At 54.2% G+C, this 13,613-nt stretch overlaps 2 protein-coding genes across 5 annotated transcripts; one reads left to right on the plus strand and one right to left on the minus strand.

The window, feature by feature from the left end:
* The first annotated feature begins 1,932 nt into the window (after positions 1-1,932).
* On the plus strand, positions 1,933-7,572 carry LOC101072087 (voltage-gated potassium channel subunit beta-2-like). Of its 3 annotated transcripts, XM_029828768.1 has the most exons (16): positions 1,975-2,107; positions 2,436-2,503; positions 3,638-3,960; positions 4,029-4,072; positions 4,146-4,183; positions 4,331-4,410; positions 4,659-4,703; positions 4,879-4,923; positions 5,015-5,058; positions 5,130-5,216; positions 5,373-5,458; positions 5,602-5,722; positions 5,832-5,926; positions 6,005-6,125; positions 6,197-6,285; positions 7,046-7,572. In XM_029828768.1, exons 3-16 carry the CDS (start codon positions 3,749-3,751, stop codon positions 7,133-7,135), a joined length of 1,197 nt encoding a protein of 398 aa, XP_029684628.1. In that variant the 5' UTR covers positions 1,975-2,107; positions 2,436-2,503; positions 3,638-3,748; the 3' UTR covers positions 7,136-7,572. The 3 variants fall into 3 exon arrangements, 2 of the variants coding, with proteins under 2 accessions (XP_029684627.1, XP_029684628.1); XM_029828767.1 differs by lacking the exon at positions 2,436-2,503 and having other exon boundaries at positions 1,933-2,107; XR_003886406.1 differs by lacking the exons at positions 2,436-2,503; positions 5,832-5,926; positions 7,046-7,572 and having other exon boundaries at positions 1,933-2,107; positions 6,197-6,283.
* A 632-nt stretch (positions 7,573-8,204) lies between these two features.
* On the minus strand, positions 8,205-12,024 carry dedd (death effector domain containing). 2 transcript variants are annotated; one of them, XR_003886362.1, is made up of 6 exons: positions 11,711-12,024; positions 10,289-10,873; positions 9,734-9,838; positions 9,535-9,672; positions 8,527-9,339; positions 8,205-8,352 (listed from the first exon to the last, which is right to left on the minus strand). XR_003886362.1 is itself a non-coding variant. In XM_003979618.3 (5 exons), exons 2-5 carry the CDS (start codon positions 10,803-10,805, stop codon positions 8,939-8,941), a joined length of 1,161 nt encoding a protein of 386 aa, XP_003979667.2. In that variant the 5' UTR covers positions 10,806-10,873; positions 11,711-12,024; the 3' UTR covers positions 8,485-8,938. The 2 variants fall into 2 exon arrangements, 1 of the variants encoding a protein (XP_003979667.2); XM_003979618.3 differs by lacking the exon at positions 8,205-8,352 and having other exon boundaries at positions 8,485-9,339.
* Positions 12,025-13,613: the final 1,589 nt, after the last annotated feature.

Here is a 13,613-nt window from a genome sequence, read left to right on the forward strand (position 1 = left end):
CCCAGGTGACATGGCCCCACCCCCCAGGTGACATGGCCCCTCCCCCAGGTGACATGGCACCACCCCCCAGGTGACATGGCCCCACCCCCAGGTGACGTGGCCCCTCCCCCCAGGTGACATGGGGCCACCCCCCAGGTGACATGGCCCCACCCCCCAGGTGACATGGGGCCACCCCCCAGGTGACATGGCCCCTCCCCCCCAGGTGACATGGCCCCACCCCCCAGGTGACATGGCCCCTCCCCCCAGGTGACATGGCGCCCGCACACACACCTGTGTGTGTTTTCTACCCGTCTGCAGGTTCACCTGCACCCGTTGGCGTCCATCAGACCTCCTCACTGATGTTGCCATGGTGACGCCGGGGGGGTGTGAGCCACCGCAGCGTTGAGGACCTTCAGCTGTCTCCCTTGTGTATCTGCTGGATGTTGTGGGGGGGCTCCAGTGTCAAACATCTCCATCTTCTCCATCTATCTTCAATCATTCCAGACAGTTTGGACCCTTTTCAAAGGTCTCTGGAGGTGATGGTGGAAGCTCGTGAGAAGGTTCAGGTTCAGGTTCAGGTTCAGGTTCAGGTTCAGGTTCAGGCTGAAACTTTCTGCTCCACAAACACAATCAAGCTTGACCCAATTCTTCAGGAATCCAGGTGGCAGCTGATGCGTGAGGCTGCTTCTTCTCTCAGCTTCTTTGGAGCGTTTCTCTGCCCTCAGACACCAAGTTTCATGGTCTGTGATCATGTGACCGCAGGAGTCCCCTCACCTGCCTTCTGGAGCTTCGGTCCCTGACCTTGACCTGACCTTGACCTCATTTATCAGCAGCCACATTCTGACTGGAGCAGCAGCAGAAACCTGTTTCTACCTGATAATCCCAGTGCTGAACGTCTCCACGCGTCTCCACGCGTGTCCTCACACTCGTGTCCTCACTCTCGTGTCCTCACACGCGTGTCCTCACACGCGTGTCCTCACACGCGTCTCCTCACACGCGTGTCCTCACACTCGTGTCCTCACACTCGTGTCCTCACACTCGTGTCCTCACACGCGTGTCCTCACACTCGTCCCACCACTGCCAGGTCGTCGTGTCTGTGTCCAAGTGACAAATGTACAGATTTGTATTGTGTGTTTGTGTTTTTAAAGTGACGTTAAATCGACTCTTTTACTGACATTTTAATAAACTTTCAAAGATTTGACACCTCTTTGGCTTCTGTTCTTTAAAAGGCTTTTGAAATAGCATAAATGCTGCTCAACTACGAGAACATTCAGAATATTCAGCGTTTTTCTGATTTTTCCCGTGTGGAACCATGTCGGTGTTTTGGATGATGGAGAAACGCTGTGGCAGCATCACGTGTGCAGAACCTTCAATTATTCACAGGCTGGAACGCGTCACAGGTGTCGGGGGCGGGTCCACCTGTCCCGTCAGAGTCCTGCTCAGGAGAAGCTGGGAGCTCTGGGCCTGACTGGGCGGCGCTGGAGCCTCTTTTAGCTCCATCATCAATAATTCACTGGATTCTTCTCTGCAGCGCAGAAGCAGTTGGGTCTGACGTGAAGCTGCAAGAAGCCACAGCAGCTCCTTCTCCTTCAGCAGCTCCTCCTCCAGCAGCTCCTCCTCCAGTTTCTCCTCCTCCAGTTTCTCCTCCTCCAGCAGCGTCTCCTCCAGCAGCTCCTCCTCCAGTTTCTCCTCCTCCAGCAGCTCCTCCTCCAGTTTCTCCTCCTCCTCCAGCAGCTCCTCCTCCAGTTTCTCCTCCTCCAGCAGCTCCTCCTCCAGTTTCTCCTCCTCCAGCAGCTCCTCCTCCAGTTTCTCCTCCTCCAGCAGCTCCTCCTCCAGCAGCTCCTCCTCCAGCAGCTCCTTCTCCAGCAGCTCCTCCTCCAGCAGCTCCTCCTCCAGTTTCTCCTCCTCCAGCAGCTCCTTCTCCAGTTTCTCCTCCTCCAGCAGCGTCTCCTCCAGTTTCTCCTCCTCCAGTTTCTCCTCCTCCAGCAGCTCCTCCTCCAGCAGCAGCTCCTCCTCCAGCAGCAGCTCTCTCAGCTTCCTGTAGGATCTCACTCTGCTGCTCTCCTCCACGTCCATCATGAGCAGTGTCGTCCAGAACCACTGCATCAGCCGGACCCCGGCCCCCCGGGTGAGTTGCTGTCTCCTGTGTCCACATCAGTTCTTCATCCTCCTCCATCCTTCATCCTCCTTTCACTGCTGAGCTTGCAGATGTTCCATCTTCATCTTTAGGAGGTGGAAATAAGCTTTAATTTATTGATGGGTTTGGAATTTTTGGAACGTTCTAGTGGGAAAAGCCTGAACTCTGAGGAACAGGTTCAGGTTCTGATGTTCTGCCAGATTTAAAGTTAAGGTCCTTCAGGGTGATGTTCTAAAACCAGCAGCTCTTTTATGATCCAGATGTTGGAGCATGAGTTTAATGTGATCGGGTCACTGTTGTGTTCTGGATTCTTCCTCAGCTCGGTCTTTCAGAACCGTCCTCTTGCATGCCACCGCCCCACCGACGCCCACCCTGCTCCCCCCACCTGTGAGTACCAGCCGTGTCCTGATGCACACGTGCACGCTCACGTTTCAGACACAGCACCGTGCACGAGGGTTAGAGTTAGAGTTAGGGTTAGGGTTAGGGTTGGGTCCGCAGAACATCAGCATCAAACATTCATCTGTGCGCTGCATTATTGATGCCTGAGATGAGGAGAGCACTGAGGACACACAACTCCAACACGCTGAGAACACGCACAACTCCAACACGCTGAGAACACGCACAACTCCAACACGCTGAGAACACGCACAACTCCAACACGCTGAGAACACGCACAACTCCAACACGCTGAGAACACGCACAACTCCAACACGCTGAGAACACGCACAACTCCAACACGCTGAGAACACGCACAACTCCAACACGCTGAGAACACGCACAACTCCAACACGCTGAGAACACACACAACTCCAACACGCTGAGAACACACAACTCCAACACGCTGAGAACACACACAACTCCAACACGCTGAGAACACACACAACTCCAACACGCTGAGAACACACAACTCCAACACGCTGAGAACACACACAACTCCAACACGCTGAGAACACACACAACTCCAACACGCTGAGAACACACAACTCCAACACGCTGAGAACACACAACTCCAACACGCTGAGAACACACACAACTCCAACACGCTGAGAACACACACAACTCCAACACGCTGAGAACACACAACTCCAACACGCTGAGAACACACAACTCCAACACGCTGAGAACACACACAACTCCAACACGCTGAGAACACACACAACTCCAACACGCTGAGAACACACACAACTCCAACACGCTGAGAACACACACAACTCCAACACGCTTCGAACATGCCCAGGACAAGGGAACACACGTTTGCGTGGAAGTCAGCTGGAGTTATTGCGTATAAGTGTGAACGGGGACAGGACCATCCTGAGGACACTCGTTCCCTTGTTCCCTACTCACTAGTTAGGGAACAGCGCTGAGGCAACTGAGTCACGTTTGGACTCACAGCGGCGGCGCTTTAAAGGATGATGGGATGTATCGCTTGGCTCGGGAGAATCGGACCAGAACGTCCGCGCGCCTGCTGCACCCTCCCGGTCCCGGCTGGTGGTGACGGCCGACTTGCCTTCTAACTTTCAGCTGCCCAAACCGGGGGGCAGCGCTGCGGCGCCCCCCGGAGGCCGAGACGGGACGTGTCGCAGCAGCAGCATCAGCAGCGGGTCGGGGGGGAAGATTCTGTCCCTGCTGTCCATGAGCGAGAGCGTCCACAGCGGCTTCAGCTTCCTGTCGGAGCAGGCGCAGGAGCAGGAGGAGCGGCAGCAGCGCAGCAGCCAGTTGGCAGAGTTCCAGCGCCTCCGGGAGGTCCGTGCGGCGGCGCAGCTCAAGAACCTGGAGGACTTCCTGAGGGTCAACCACGTGTCCCTCAGGGACACCACGGCCTTTTCCACAGGGATGGTTTACAGGTGACTCTGGAGCCGAGCCAAAGGAAGTGGAGTTGTCTCATGTCTCTGATTCCAGCTTGTTTTGACAGGAATCTGGGGAAGTCTGGACTGAGGGTCTCCTGTCTGGGATTAGGTAGGTGGGTCAGGGTCAGGTCACACCTGTGGAGGGGGTTCAGCATTCTGACCACGTGGTTTCATCCATACAGGGACGTGGGTCACCTTTGGTGGACAGGTGACCGATCAGGTAGGACTGGAAATCCAGGAAATCCTGTCTGTAACCAGGTCATCTGCTGCTACAACACACCAATGATGGTTCGGTGCGGTTCTGGAGAACCCTCGGGGCTTTTCTCTGGACCTCCACTCGGCTTGATGTGTCACGTTGTTGTTGAAGGTTGCTGAGGATCTCCTGACTCTGGCCTATGAGAACGGGATCAACCTGTTCGACACGGCGGAGGTGTACAGCGGGGGGAGGTGAGCCTGCACAGCCTCTGGGTCTCTGAAGCTGCTCTCCAACTCCTGAGGTTCTTCTGCAGATGCTTCACAGATGGTCACGACCATATAAGGGAGCGAGTGGGCGTTGCCTATGCTAATTAGAACACGCAGGCAGCAGAGCTCTACGTGCACTGAGCGCGAGCGTCAGGGGGAGGATTTAGAACCCTGTGTGTGTGTGTGTGTGTGTGTGTGTGTGTGTGTGTGTGTGTGTGTGTGTGTGTGTGTAGGAGTGAAGTTGTCCTGGGGAAGATCCTGAAGAAAAAGGGATGGAGGTACTTTTCTCCTTTATTGGGTCATTTGTCACCAGTTAAACCAAAGTTCATGACGGGTCGTAAACTTTAACCTTGGATCTCCAGAATCCTGAAATCATCACGTGTTCAAATATCAAGTTCCTCTTTTCACTCACCGTTGTGCTTCAGTCTTGTTTATCCCCGTTTGGTCACGCAGGCGTTCCAGTTTGGTCATCACCACGAAACTCTTCTGGGGTGGAAAGTACGTAGAGGTCAGAGGTCAGAGGTCAGGTGACCGGCGCCCTGGCAGGCGCCTGAGCCGGGGCTCTGACCTGAAACCTTTGTTTTTGCAGGGCGGAAATGGAAAGAGGATTGTCCAGGAAACACATCATCGAAGGTGAGAACATTGATTGTTGCTTTGAAGGCACTGCCGGATCAGAACCACCTGTGTGTGATGGAATCAACCAGGTCTGCGGGCGTCGCTGCAAAGACTCCAGCTGGAGTACGTCGACGTGGTTTTTGCCAATCGACCAGATCCCAACACACCGATAGAGGGTACGTGTGCTTAAACTCTTCATTCTGGAATTCCCGGCGTGCCGGGATCTCCAGAGTTGATGAAAGAATCAGCTCATCGGCAGCAGTGGTAGAGAAATGGTCCAGTAGGCCCGGTTTGAATTGTCCCCCCTGTCCCCCGTCCTCCTGTCTTGGAAGAGACGGTCAGGGCCATGACCCACGTGATCAACCAGGGAATGGCCATGTACTGGGGAACCTCCAGATGGAGCTCCATGGAGATCATGGTGAGTGGGGAACCTCCAGATGGAGCTCCATGGAGATCATGGTGAGTGGGGAACCTCCAGATGGAGCTCCATGGAGATCATGGTGAGTGGGGGTGAGGAGGCTCCTGAGAGCCTGAACCTGACGCTGTCCCTGCTGCTTGAAGGAGGCCTACTCCATGGCCCGGCAGTTCAACCAGATCCCGCCCATCTGTGAGCAGGCAGAGTACCACATGTTCCAGAGGGAGAAGGTTGAGGTTCAACTCCCAGAGCTGTCCCATAAGATAGGTGAGTGAAGATCCCGTCTCAGGTGATCGGCTCGGCTTTTGTTTATGGGAACCAAACGTGTTCCCACTGCCGACATGTGGGATCATCTCAAGGCTCTTTTGGGTGGCAGGAATCGGAGCCATGACCTGGTCTCCTCTGGCCTGTGGGATCATTTCGGGGAAGTACACCTCCGGGATCCCCCCCTGCTCACGGGCCTCCCTGAAGGTGACTTTGGTCCACCTCACCTCTGGTCCGTCCCCCGAGGCGGAGCGGCGCCTGAACGTGGTGCTGTTGTCTCCACAGGGGTATCAGTGGCTGAAGGACAAGGTCCTGAGTGAGGAGGGCCACCGGCAGCAGGCCAGGCTGAAGGAGCTGCAGGCGCTGGCCGGGCGCCTGGGCTGCACGCTGCCCCAGCTGGCCATCGGTAACGCTGCGCTCTGATTGGTCCACGACCACCATGTGACCTGTGTGACCTTTACCTCCGCCTCTCCACAGCCTGGTGCCTGAGGAACGACGGGGTCAGCGCCGTCCTGCTGGGGGCGTCCAGGACCGAGCAGCTCAGGGAGAACCTGAGGGCCGTCCAGGTCGGTCAGCACGCACACACACACGCACGCACACACGCACGCACACACGCACGCACACACACACGCACTCCCTCACACTCTCTCTCACACTCTCTCACACACACACGCCCTCACACTCTCTCTCACGCACACACTCTCTCTCTCTCACGCACACACACCCTCACACACTCACGCCCACTCACACACACACTCTCTCTCACGCACACACTCGCACTCTCTTACACTCACACACTCTCTCTCACACACACACACCCTCACACACACACTCCCTCACACTCACACACACACTCTCTCTCACGCACACACACCCTCACACACACACTCCCTCACACTCACACACACACTCTCTCTCACGCACACACACCCTCACACACTCCCTCACACTCCCTCACACACACAAACACACCCCCTCACACACTCACACACCCCCTCACACTCACACACCCTCACCCTCACACACACCCTCACCCTCACACACACACTCCCTCACACACACTCCCTCACCCTCACACACCCTCACCCTCACACTCACACTCCCTCACACACACACTCCCTCACACACCCTCACCCTCACACACCCTCACCCTCACACACACACACCCTCACCCTCACACCCTCACACACACTCCCTCACCCTCACACACACCCACACTCACACTCACACACACACTCCCTCACACACACACACACACAGTGACAGCAGGTTGAAGCATCTCTGCTTCATCAAGAAACTGAAACATCTCGTCTCCTTGCTCTGCAGGTTCTTCCAAAGTTATCTCTCTCCGTCCTGTCTGAGGTGGAACATCTCCTGGGGAACAAACCCTTCGGGAAAAAGGACTTCAGATCCTAGAAGCCTTCTGGCTCGGATGGATCCCGTCACACTTCTTCACTGGGCTTCAGCCTCATCGGAGCCTCTGATTGGCTGTTTCCATTTCTACCACCAAAGGTCTGAACAAACGGGAGCTGGTGTTTTGGGTCGGCGCCTCCACAGCTGGACCTGCGTGTGCTCCTCAGAGGGGGGAGCGGAACTTTCTTCCTTTACGTCATCACAAACGGGAATTCCTGCAGATTCCGGAGCCTCAGGGGAACCTGGAGCCACGACTGTCTGGGCCTCACGTTCACTCGCCGTTCTTCTCTAATGTGACAAATACTCACGAGCACCTTCAGGAGGAGCCGCAGGAGCCGGTGACCTCAGTGCACGTGGCACGTGCACGTGGGCCTCTAAATAAACGTAAACATCAATATACCAGCACAACGTTGGTCTGCACAGTGATTTATTTTCTCTTTAAACCGTTATTAAAATCCTGTGGGACGCCGAGGTCGGCCCGGGCCCAGGCAGGTGCTGGGTCCGGGACCAGAACCGTGAGCTCATCAGCGCCCGGCGTTCACAAACGTTCAGGTCCAAACGGCACCAGAACCACAGCCGATGGGAAAAGGACTTAAAACAAAGGTGTGTTAAAAAGAAAAGCATGAGGGTCCAGAGCCGACCCATAAAATGATCCAAAGGTGCACAGACAAGGAGGAAGCAGAAAGAAGAAAAGACATGTTTAGAACACGTAACACTGTCACCTAAAGCCCAGGAACCAGAGGGACCTGGAACCAGAGGGACCTGGAACCAGAGGAACCTGGAACCAGAGGAACCTGGAACCAGAGGAACCTGGAACCAGCAACCAGAGGAACCTGGAACCAGAGGAACCTGGAACCAGAGGAACCTGGGACCAGCAACCAGAGGAACCTGGAACCAGAGGAACCTGGAACCAGAGGGACCTGGGACCAGCAACCAGAGGAACCTGGAACCAGAGGAACCTGGAACCAGAGGAACCTGGAACCAGAGGAACCTGGGACCAGCAACCAGAGGAACCTGGAACCAGAGGGACCTGGAACCAGCAACCAGAGGAACCTGGAACCAGAGGGACCTGGAACCAGAGGAACCAGCAACCAGAGGAACCTGGAACCAGAGGAACCTGGAACCAGAGGGACCTGGAACCAGAGGGACCTGGAACCAGCAACCAGAGGAACCTGGAACCAGAGGGACCTGGAACCAGAGGAACCTGGAACCAGAGGAACCTGGAACCAGAGGAACCTGGAACCAGAGGAACCTGGGACCAGCAACCAGAGGAACCAGCAACCAGAGGAACCAGCAACCAGAGGAACCTGGAACCAGAGGGACCTGGAACCAGCAACCAGAGGAACCTGGAACCAGAGGGACCTGGAACCAGAGGAACCAGCAACCAGAGGAACCTGGAGCCAGAGGGACCAGAGGAACCTGGAGCCAGAGGAACCTGGAACCAGAGGAACCTGGAACCAGAGGAACCAGCACGGTAAAACTCCCACTGGGAGCAACTTGTCGACGTTGGAGCACGTTTCCTTTACTGAACAGAACCAGGACCGAGCGCTTTACAAAGGTTTGGATGCTAACAGGCTGGAAAACGAGAAGTTCAACGCGCACATCGGCGTTCTCCTCCCACGGCGCCACCTGGACGCCTCGTCTACTTCCTGCTAACAGACTTCCGCGGTTTTCCGGCATGCTACGCTATGGGATGTAGACACCACGATCAGCGCTCAGGGGATCAATGCGAGTTCTCCAGTTCCTTTCAGGCACACGTCAGGCACCTCAAACAACGGCGGCTCGTCTCCTCCCAGAAACAAGCGTTTAGGAGTCTTTTCCGGCCCCCGCCAGGTTCCCTCCGCCCATCACCAAGTTCCGAAGGAGCTTGCGCCGGCCCGCCTGGTAGTCCTCCTCGTCAACGTTCACCAGCAGTTTGATGGCCTCGTGGCCAACGGCCTGTTTTAAGGAGTCCGTGATGAAGACGCCCTTCAGGGCCTCCAGCAGAGAGCCGTTGATGTAGTCCCTCCAGAAGGCGTCCAGATACGTCAGCTCGGAGAACTTGATGTCACATATGATGGAGCCCAAGTCTCGGGATTTTAGGATGGTGTTGGCCTGGTTGAAGCGCTCAAACTGCCGCTCCAGCACCTCCTGCTTGTTGGAGAAGACGTTGCCCTGGAGAGCAGAGTTGTGCTGGCAGTATTCCGCACGGACCCGCAGGCGGATATCTGGAGGAGGAGGAGGAGGAGGAGCAGGGGGAGGAGGAGGAGGAGGAAGAGGAGGGGGAGAAGAGGAGGAGGAGGAGGAGGGGGAGAAGGAGGAGGAGAGGGAGAAGGAGGAGGAGGAAGAGGACGAGGAGGGGGAGGAGGAAGAGTCAGAGCAGGCCAGCCATCAACAGCAGCTCAAAGCTCTCGCTCTTTTACCACAAGTCTGCTTCTCTCTGCAGTCGGCTGAAGAAAGACTTCGCTTCCGCTTGCGGTTGAACGCTGGAGGAGCAGGTTTGATCCTGGGGGGGCCGACCTGAGGTCCTGAGGGGGAGCAGCACAGGACGGGCTGAGGACCTGGAACCACAGAGGGCGTTAAGCACACACACACTGGAGCGACACACACTCGCAGACACACCTGTCCTTCTGTGTGGAGCAGCGTCTTTGCTCTGCATCGCCCCCCGAGGTGAAATGTACCGGACCGACGTCTCCTCCAGGTACTTGTCAACAGGGTCTGGGCAAACTGGGGCGGAAGAAAAGCACTTTCACTTCAGTCCTGGAGGAAACCCAGAACGTTCACAACAGCGCGAGCCCATTTGGTGTGAGCGAGGTGAGCGCAGCGCAGCGCCACCTAACGGCGAGGCGCGGTAGCTCCGCCCTCCTCCCCGCGCCCGCTCGGCCCGTTCCTGCAGAATTCCGCTGCTTTTTCTCATCCTCCCTCTGATTTTGACTCTGTGCGGCTGTTTTTCTTCTTTGTTTGCTTAGCAGACAAACTTGAGATGCGCTACTGCCACCTACTGGACGGAGAGCTGCCTCACGCCATCGTCCTCAAAGACGGCGACAGGAAACTAATAAATGGGACTAAAAATGACTTGATGACTGTTTTGACCTCGTCTTTTTAGCGCATCTCAAGCTTCGGTCCTTGCACCTGGCTTCAGATAAGAACCCGTAAAAGTGCTCCTCCTGTACTCACCAGCCTGCCGTTTCCTGAGGGTCACATAAGGCAGCAGGTCGTGGCGGGTGATGATCCGTAGAAGTTGGAGAATGTGTCGGAAGTTGGTCTCGTCACAACGGCCCTGCCGTTCTAGGGCCAGCAGAAAATCCTTCCCGCTACGAATACCACCGCGCTCGTACTCATCGATCACATCGACGAAGAGGAAGGACAGAACGCGGATGTCTCGATGCGTCAGGTGGGCCCCGACAATGGTGAACATTTGGTGGAGTGAGTACAGGCCGTGGGAGTTGTCTGCTGCTTCCTCTGGCCACGGCTCAGAGCGACCATCTCCCCGGGCCAAGGTCCTGTTGACCCCTCCACCTCCAGAACAACCCGGGCGGTCGGTCAAAACCTGATGGTCCGCTGGTCCCACTGCCCCCGGAGTGGAGTCCAGCTGACTGGGCTGAATGTGAGGATGGACCTGCTGGGCAGAGGAGTTCTGGGCCATGTGAGGGGAAGCAGCAGCATGGGGGGGCTGTGGCTGCTGGGATGTCATCTCAAGGGGGGCGAGTGATACCAGAATCCCCGCTACTCCTGCTGCCTTGATCTGCTTCAACACAAAAGCTGTGAAGAGAGTTGGGACATCATTTAACGATCTGAAGTTTCTCCATCAAACGTGCACTTTGTTTCATTCTGTCCTAATTCTTGGTTACATTTTCACCCAATTTTACAATTATAATAGCTTTAACGATCTTTCCCGTGTCGCAAAGAAATTCCTGATCAGCTAATTCCTATTGTTTCTAATCTGGTGAACTTTGGCCTTTCCCATGGAAGACACTGATATGTCCTGAAAGATGATGATGGTGATGATGATGATGATGGTGTATCAGGCCAACGGTGAATGACAAGCAGGAGTGATGACAGCACATGTGGATGAGCCACACCGGTGTTAGCATCAGGAGGACGCTCCTCCAGGTGTAGCTATCGGAAGGCTAGCAGCTAACATCAGCACACTCTCTGGAGGAACTCCTCTACAACATCACGGGTTGTCTATCATTCTAAGGTAGATGGAATAATCGAAGACAGAATACATCATTGGTTCAACTATTTACCAGGATGCAAAACAAGCAAACGTTGAGTTAAAGGAGGTTAGCCAGCAAGCTATGATTAGCTGGAAATTCTTGGCTCCACTAAACGGTTATTCGGTTCCGCCCACTGACTTTCGAGCTGTGATATAGGTTAAGACCTTTTAAGACAACGTACATTTAACCATAAAAAGATGATTTTGAGACATTAATCCACTCCATTTTCTCTTGGTTTGCTGTGACTTCTCATCGTTAACCCCAGTCCACGTTTGCTGTCAACGTAGCAAAACTAACCACCAAATCCACAATCATTCATCTGACAGTTACATAAAACACAGTCATAGTCGAAAATGACTTGATATTTATCTAAACTCACCTCCAGTCTTTGCTGGTACTCCGGACGAGCTGATATTATTATTACTACTAATTATTATAATGCTAACGCTAACTTGTCAATTTCGGAGCAGAGCCTCTATCCGGGCAAAAAACACGGCACGGATGAATCAAACTGCTGCCTAAACAAATGGATGGATTTTTAAGATTTCCGGCTTTCTTGACACTTTATGCGCAGCATTTTCCCTTTCAACCCTGCAATGAGGGTTCGTTTAACGGTTTTGATCCTCCAACAGACATCATGGGGAAAAACAACAGACAATTTTCGTTCTTCAAGCTAAAATGAAAGAACTTCCGGTTCACGGGGAGGTTACTTCCGGTGACGTGCTGTGCTGCGTGCTGTGACACGCCTCTCGCATGACAAAACACGCCCACTTATACAAACGCCGATAAATGTGTCCCAGGTTCGAACCTGCGGGGTCCGGGGGCTCCCCCGGTGGGAGGAGGATGTTGGGGGGTGGATTAAAGTGGGTCGGATCCAAGATTTGGCCCTAATGGTACAAAATATAAAGTTTAACATTCACCGTATTAAAAACAAGTTTCTCATAATGACCCTGTCCTCCTGAAATAATTTAAGTTTAAAACAAAGATTTATTTTAACAAATCAAGCAGTTAATGATCTTTTTCATAGATGGAAACATTGGAGAAATCCCAAATATTAAGTTGATTTTTATTTATCTGTAATATTTAGGGTTAAGGAATAAATTAGTACATTTCATTTGATTTTGGATATTATGAGTTCTTTCTATCGAGTTATATAAATATATGTTGATGTAAATGTTGCAGTTTAAACTTGAATATTTCCAAATGATATTTATCAAACTAAAGCAACTCAAAGTAACGGTTATGTCAGTGTTGCAACCAGACTTGAGCTGAGCAGGAAAAGCTGAGGCCCATGTGGAAGTGATGCAGCGCCGGCCCCTCCGGCCCCTCTGGACCCTCCGGAACCTCCGGCCCCTCCAGACCCTCCGGAACCTCCGGCCCCTCTGGACCCTCTGGACCCTCTGGACCCCTCCGGCCCCTCTGGACCCTCCGGAACCTCCGGCCCCTCCAGACCCTCCGGCCCCTCTCGACCCCTCCGGACCCCCTCGGCCCCTCCGGACCCTCTCGGCGGCTCTGGACCATCCGGCCCCTCCGGACCCTCTCGACCCCTCCGGACCCTCTCGGCGGCTCTGGACCATCCGGCCCCTACGGCCCCTCTCGACCCCTCCGGACCCTCTTGACCCTCCGGCCCCTCCGGACCCCCTCGGCCCCTCTGGACCTTCCGGACCCTCTGGACCTTCCGGCCCCTCATGAGTAGCTTCATGGCTGGGGAACGTCCACGCTCAGTTCATGAGGCAACACGTGCACACCCTGGTCAACGTGCACATCCTCGTGCGTTCCCACGAGGGCGCCTGCTGAGGCTGCTTCCATGTTCCTGCTTCAAAATATCCCAGAAACGACACGAGTCTTGTCCTGCAGAACCTTCCAGCACTTTTTATTTCCCATTGAACCTAATAGCAAATCCAGAAACCTGGCAGAAGATCAGAAGCTCTGATGAAGACAGAACCCCACCCTGGAAACTCATCCAAGAGAAGAAAAAGAGGCTAAAATAACCGACACAATCGGAACCAGTTGAAGGGGAGGCAGGAGCAGGAGAGGAGTCATTTAAAAAGGTCTTCGTTCATTTGTTTGGAGCTGACAATGTCGCCGAAGGCCGTCGTTGCCTCCCGACACTCCTCGTTCTTGGGCTTTCCTGGAATCTGAAAGAAAGATAACGAAGGATAAGCGTAATAATGTAATTATGATGTCACTATAATGTCACTATAAAGTAACTATAATATAATTATGATGGAACTATAATGTAACTATAATTTACCGGTAATTATAATGGAACTATAATGTAA

The sequence above is a fragment of the Takifugu rubripes genome, chromosome 20 (genome assembly GCF_901000725.2).
Source record: "Takifugu rubripes chromosome 20, fTakRub1.2, whole genome shotgun sequence".
NCBI lineage: Eukaryota > Metazoa > Chordata > Actinopteri > Tetraodontiformes > Tetraodontidae > Takifugu > Takifugu rubripes.

Bases quoted from the DNA above. Each gene is read 5' to 3' on its own strand.
- LOC101072087 (XM_029828767.1), top strand. From the start codon at position 2,057: ATGAGCAGTGTCGTCCAGAACCACTGCATCAGCCGGACCCCGGCCCCC. The intron at 4,411-4,658 runs GTGAGCCTGCAC...GTGTGTGTGTAG, and splicing joins GAGGTGTACAGCGGGGGGAG to GAGTGAAGTTGTCCTGGGGA. The intron at 5,927-6,004 runs GTGACTTTGGTC...TTGTCTCCACAG, and splicing joins GCTCACGGGCCTCCCTGAAG to GGGTATCAGTGGCTGAAGGA.
- dedd (XM_003979618.3), bottom strand. From the start codon at position 10,805: ATGACATCCCAGCAGCCACAGCCCCCCCATGCTGCTGCTTCCCCTCAC. The intron at 9,839-10,288 runs GTGAGTACAGGA...CTTCCGCCCCAG, and splicing joins CCTCAGGAAACGGCAGGCTG to TTTGCCCAGACCCTGTTGAC. The intron at 9,340-9,534 runs GTAAAAGAGCGA...CTCCTCCTCCAG, and splicing joins CAGAGAGAAGCAGACTTGTG to ATATCCGCCTGCGGGTCCGT.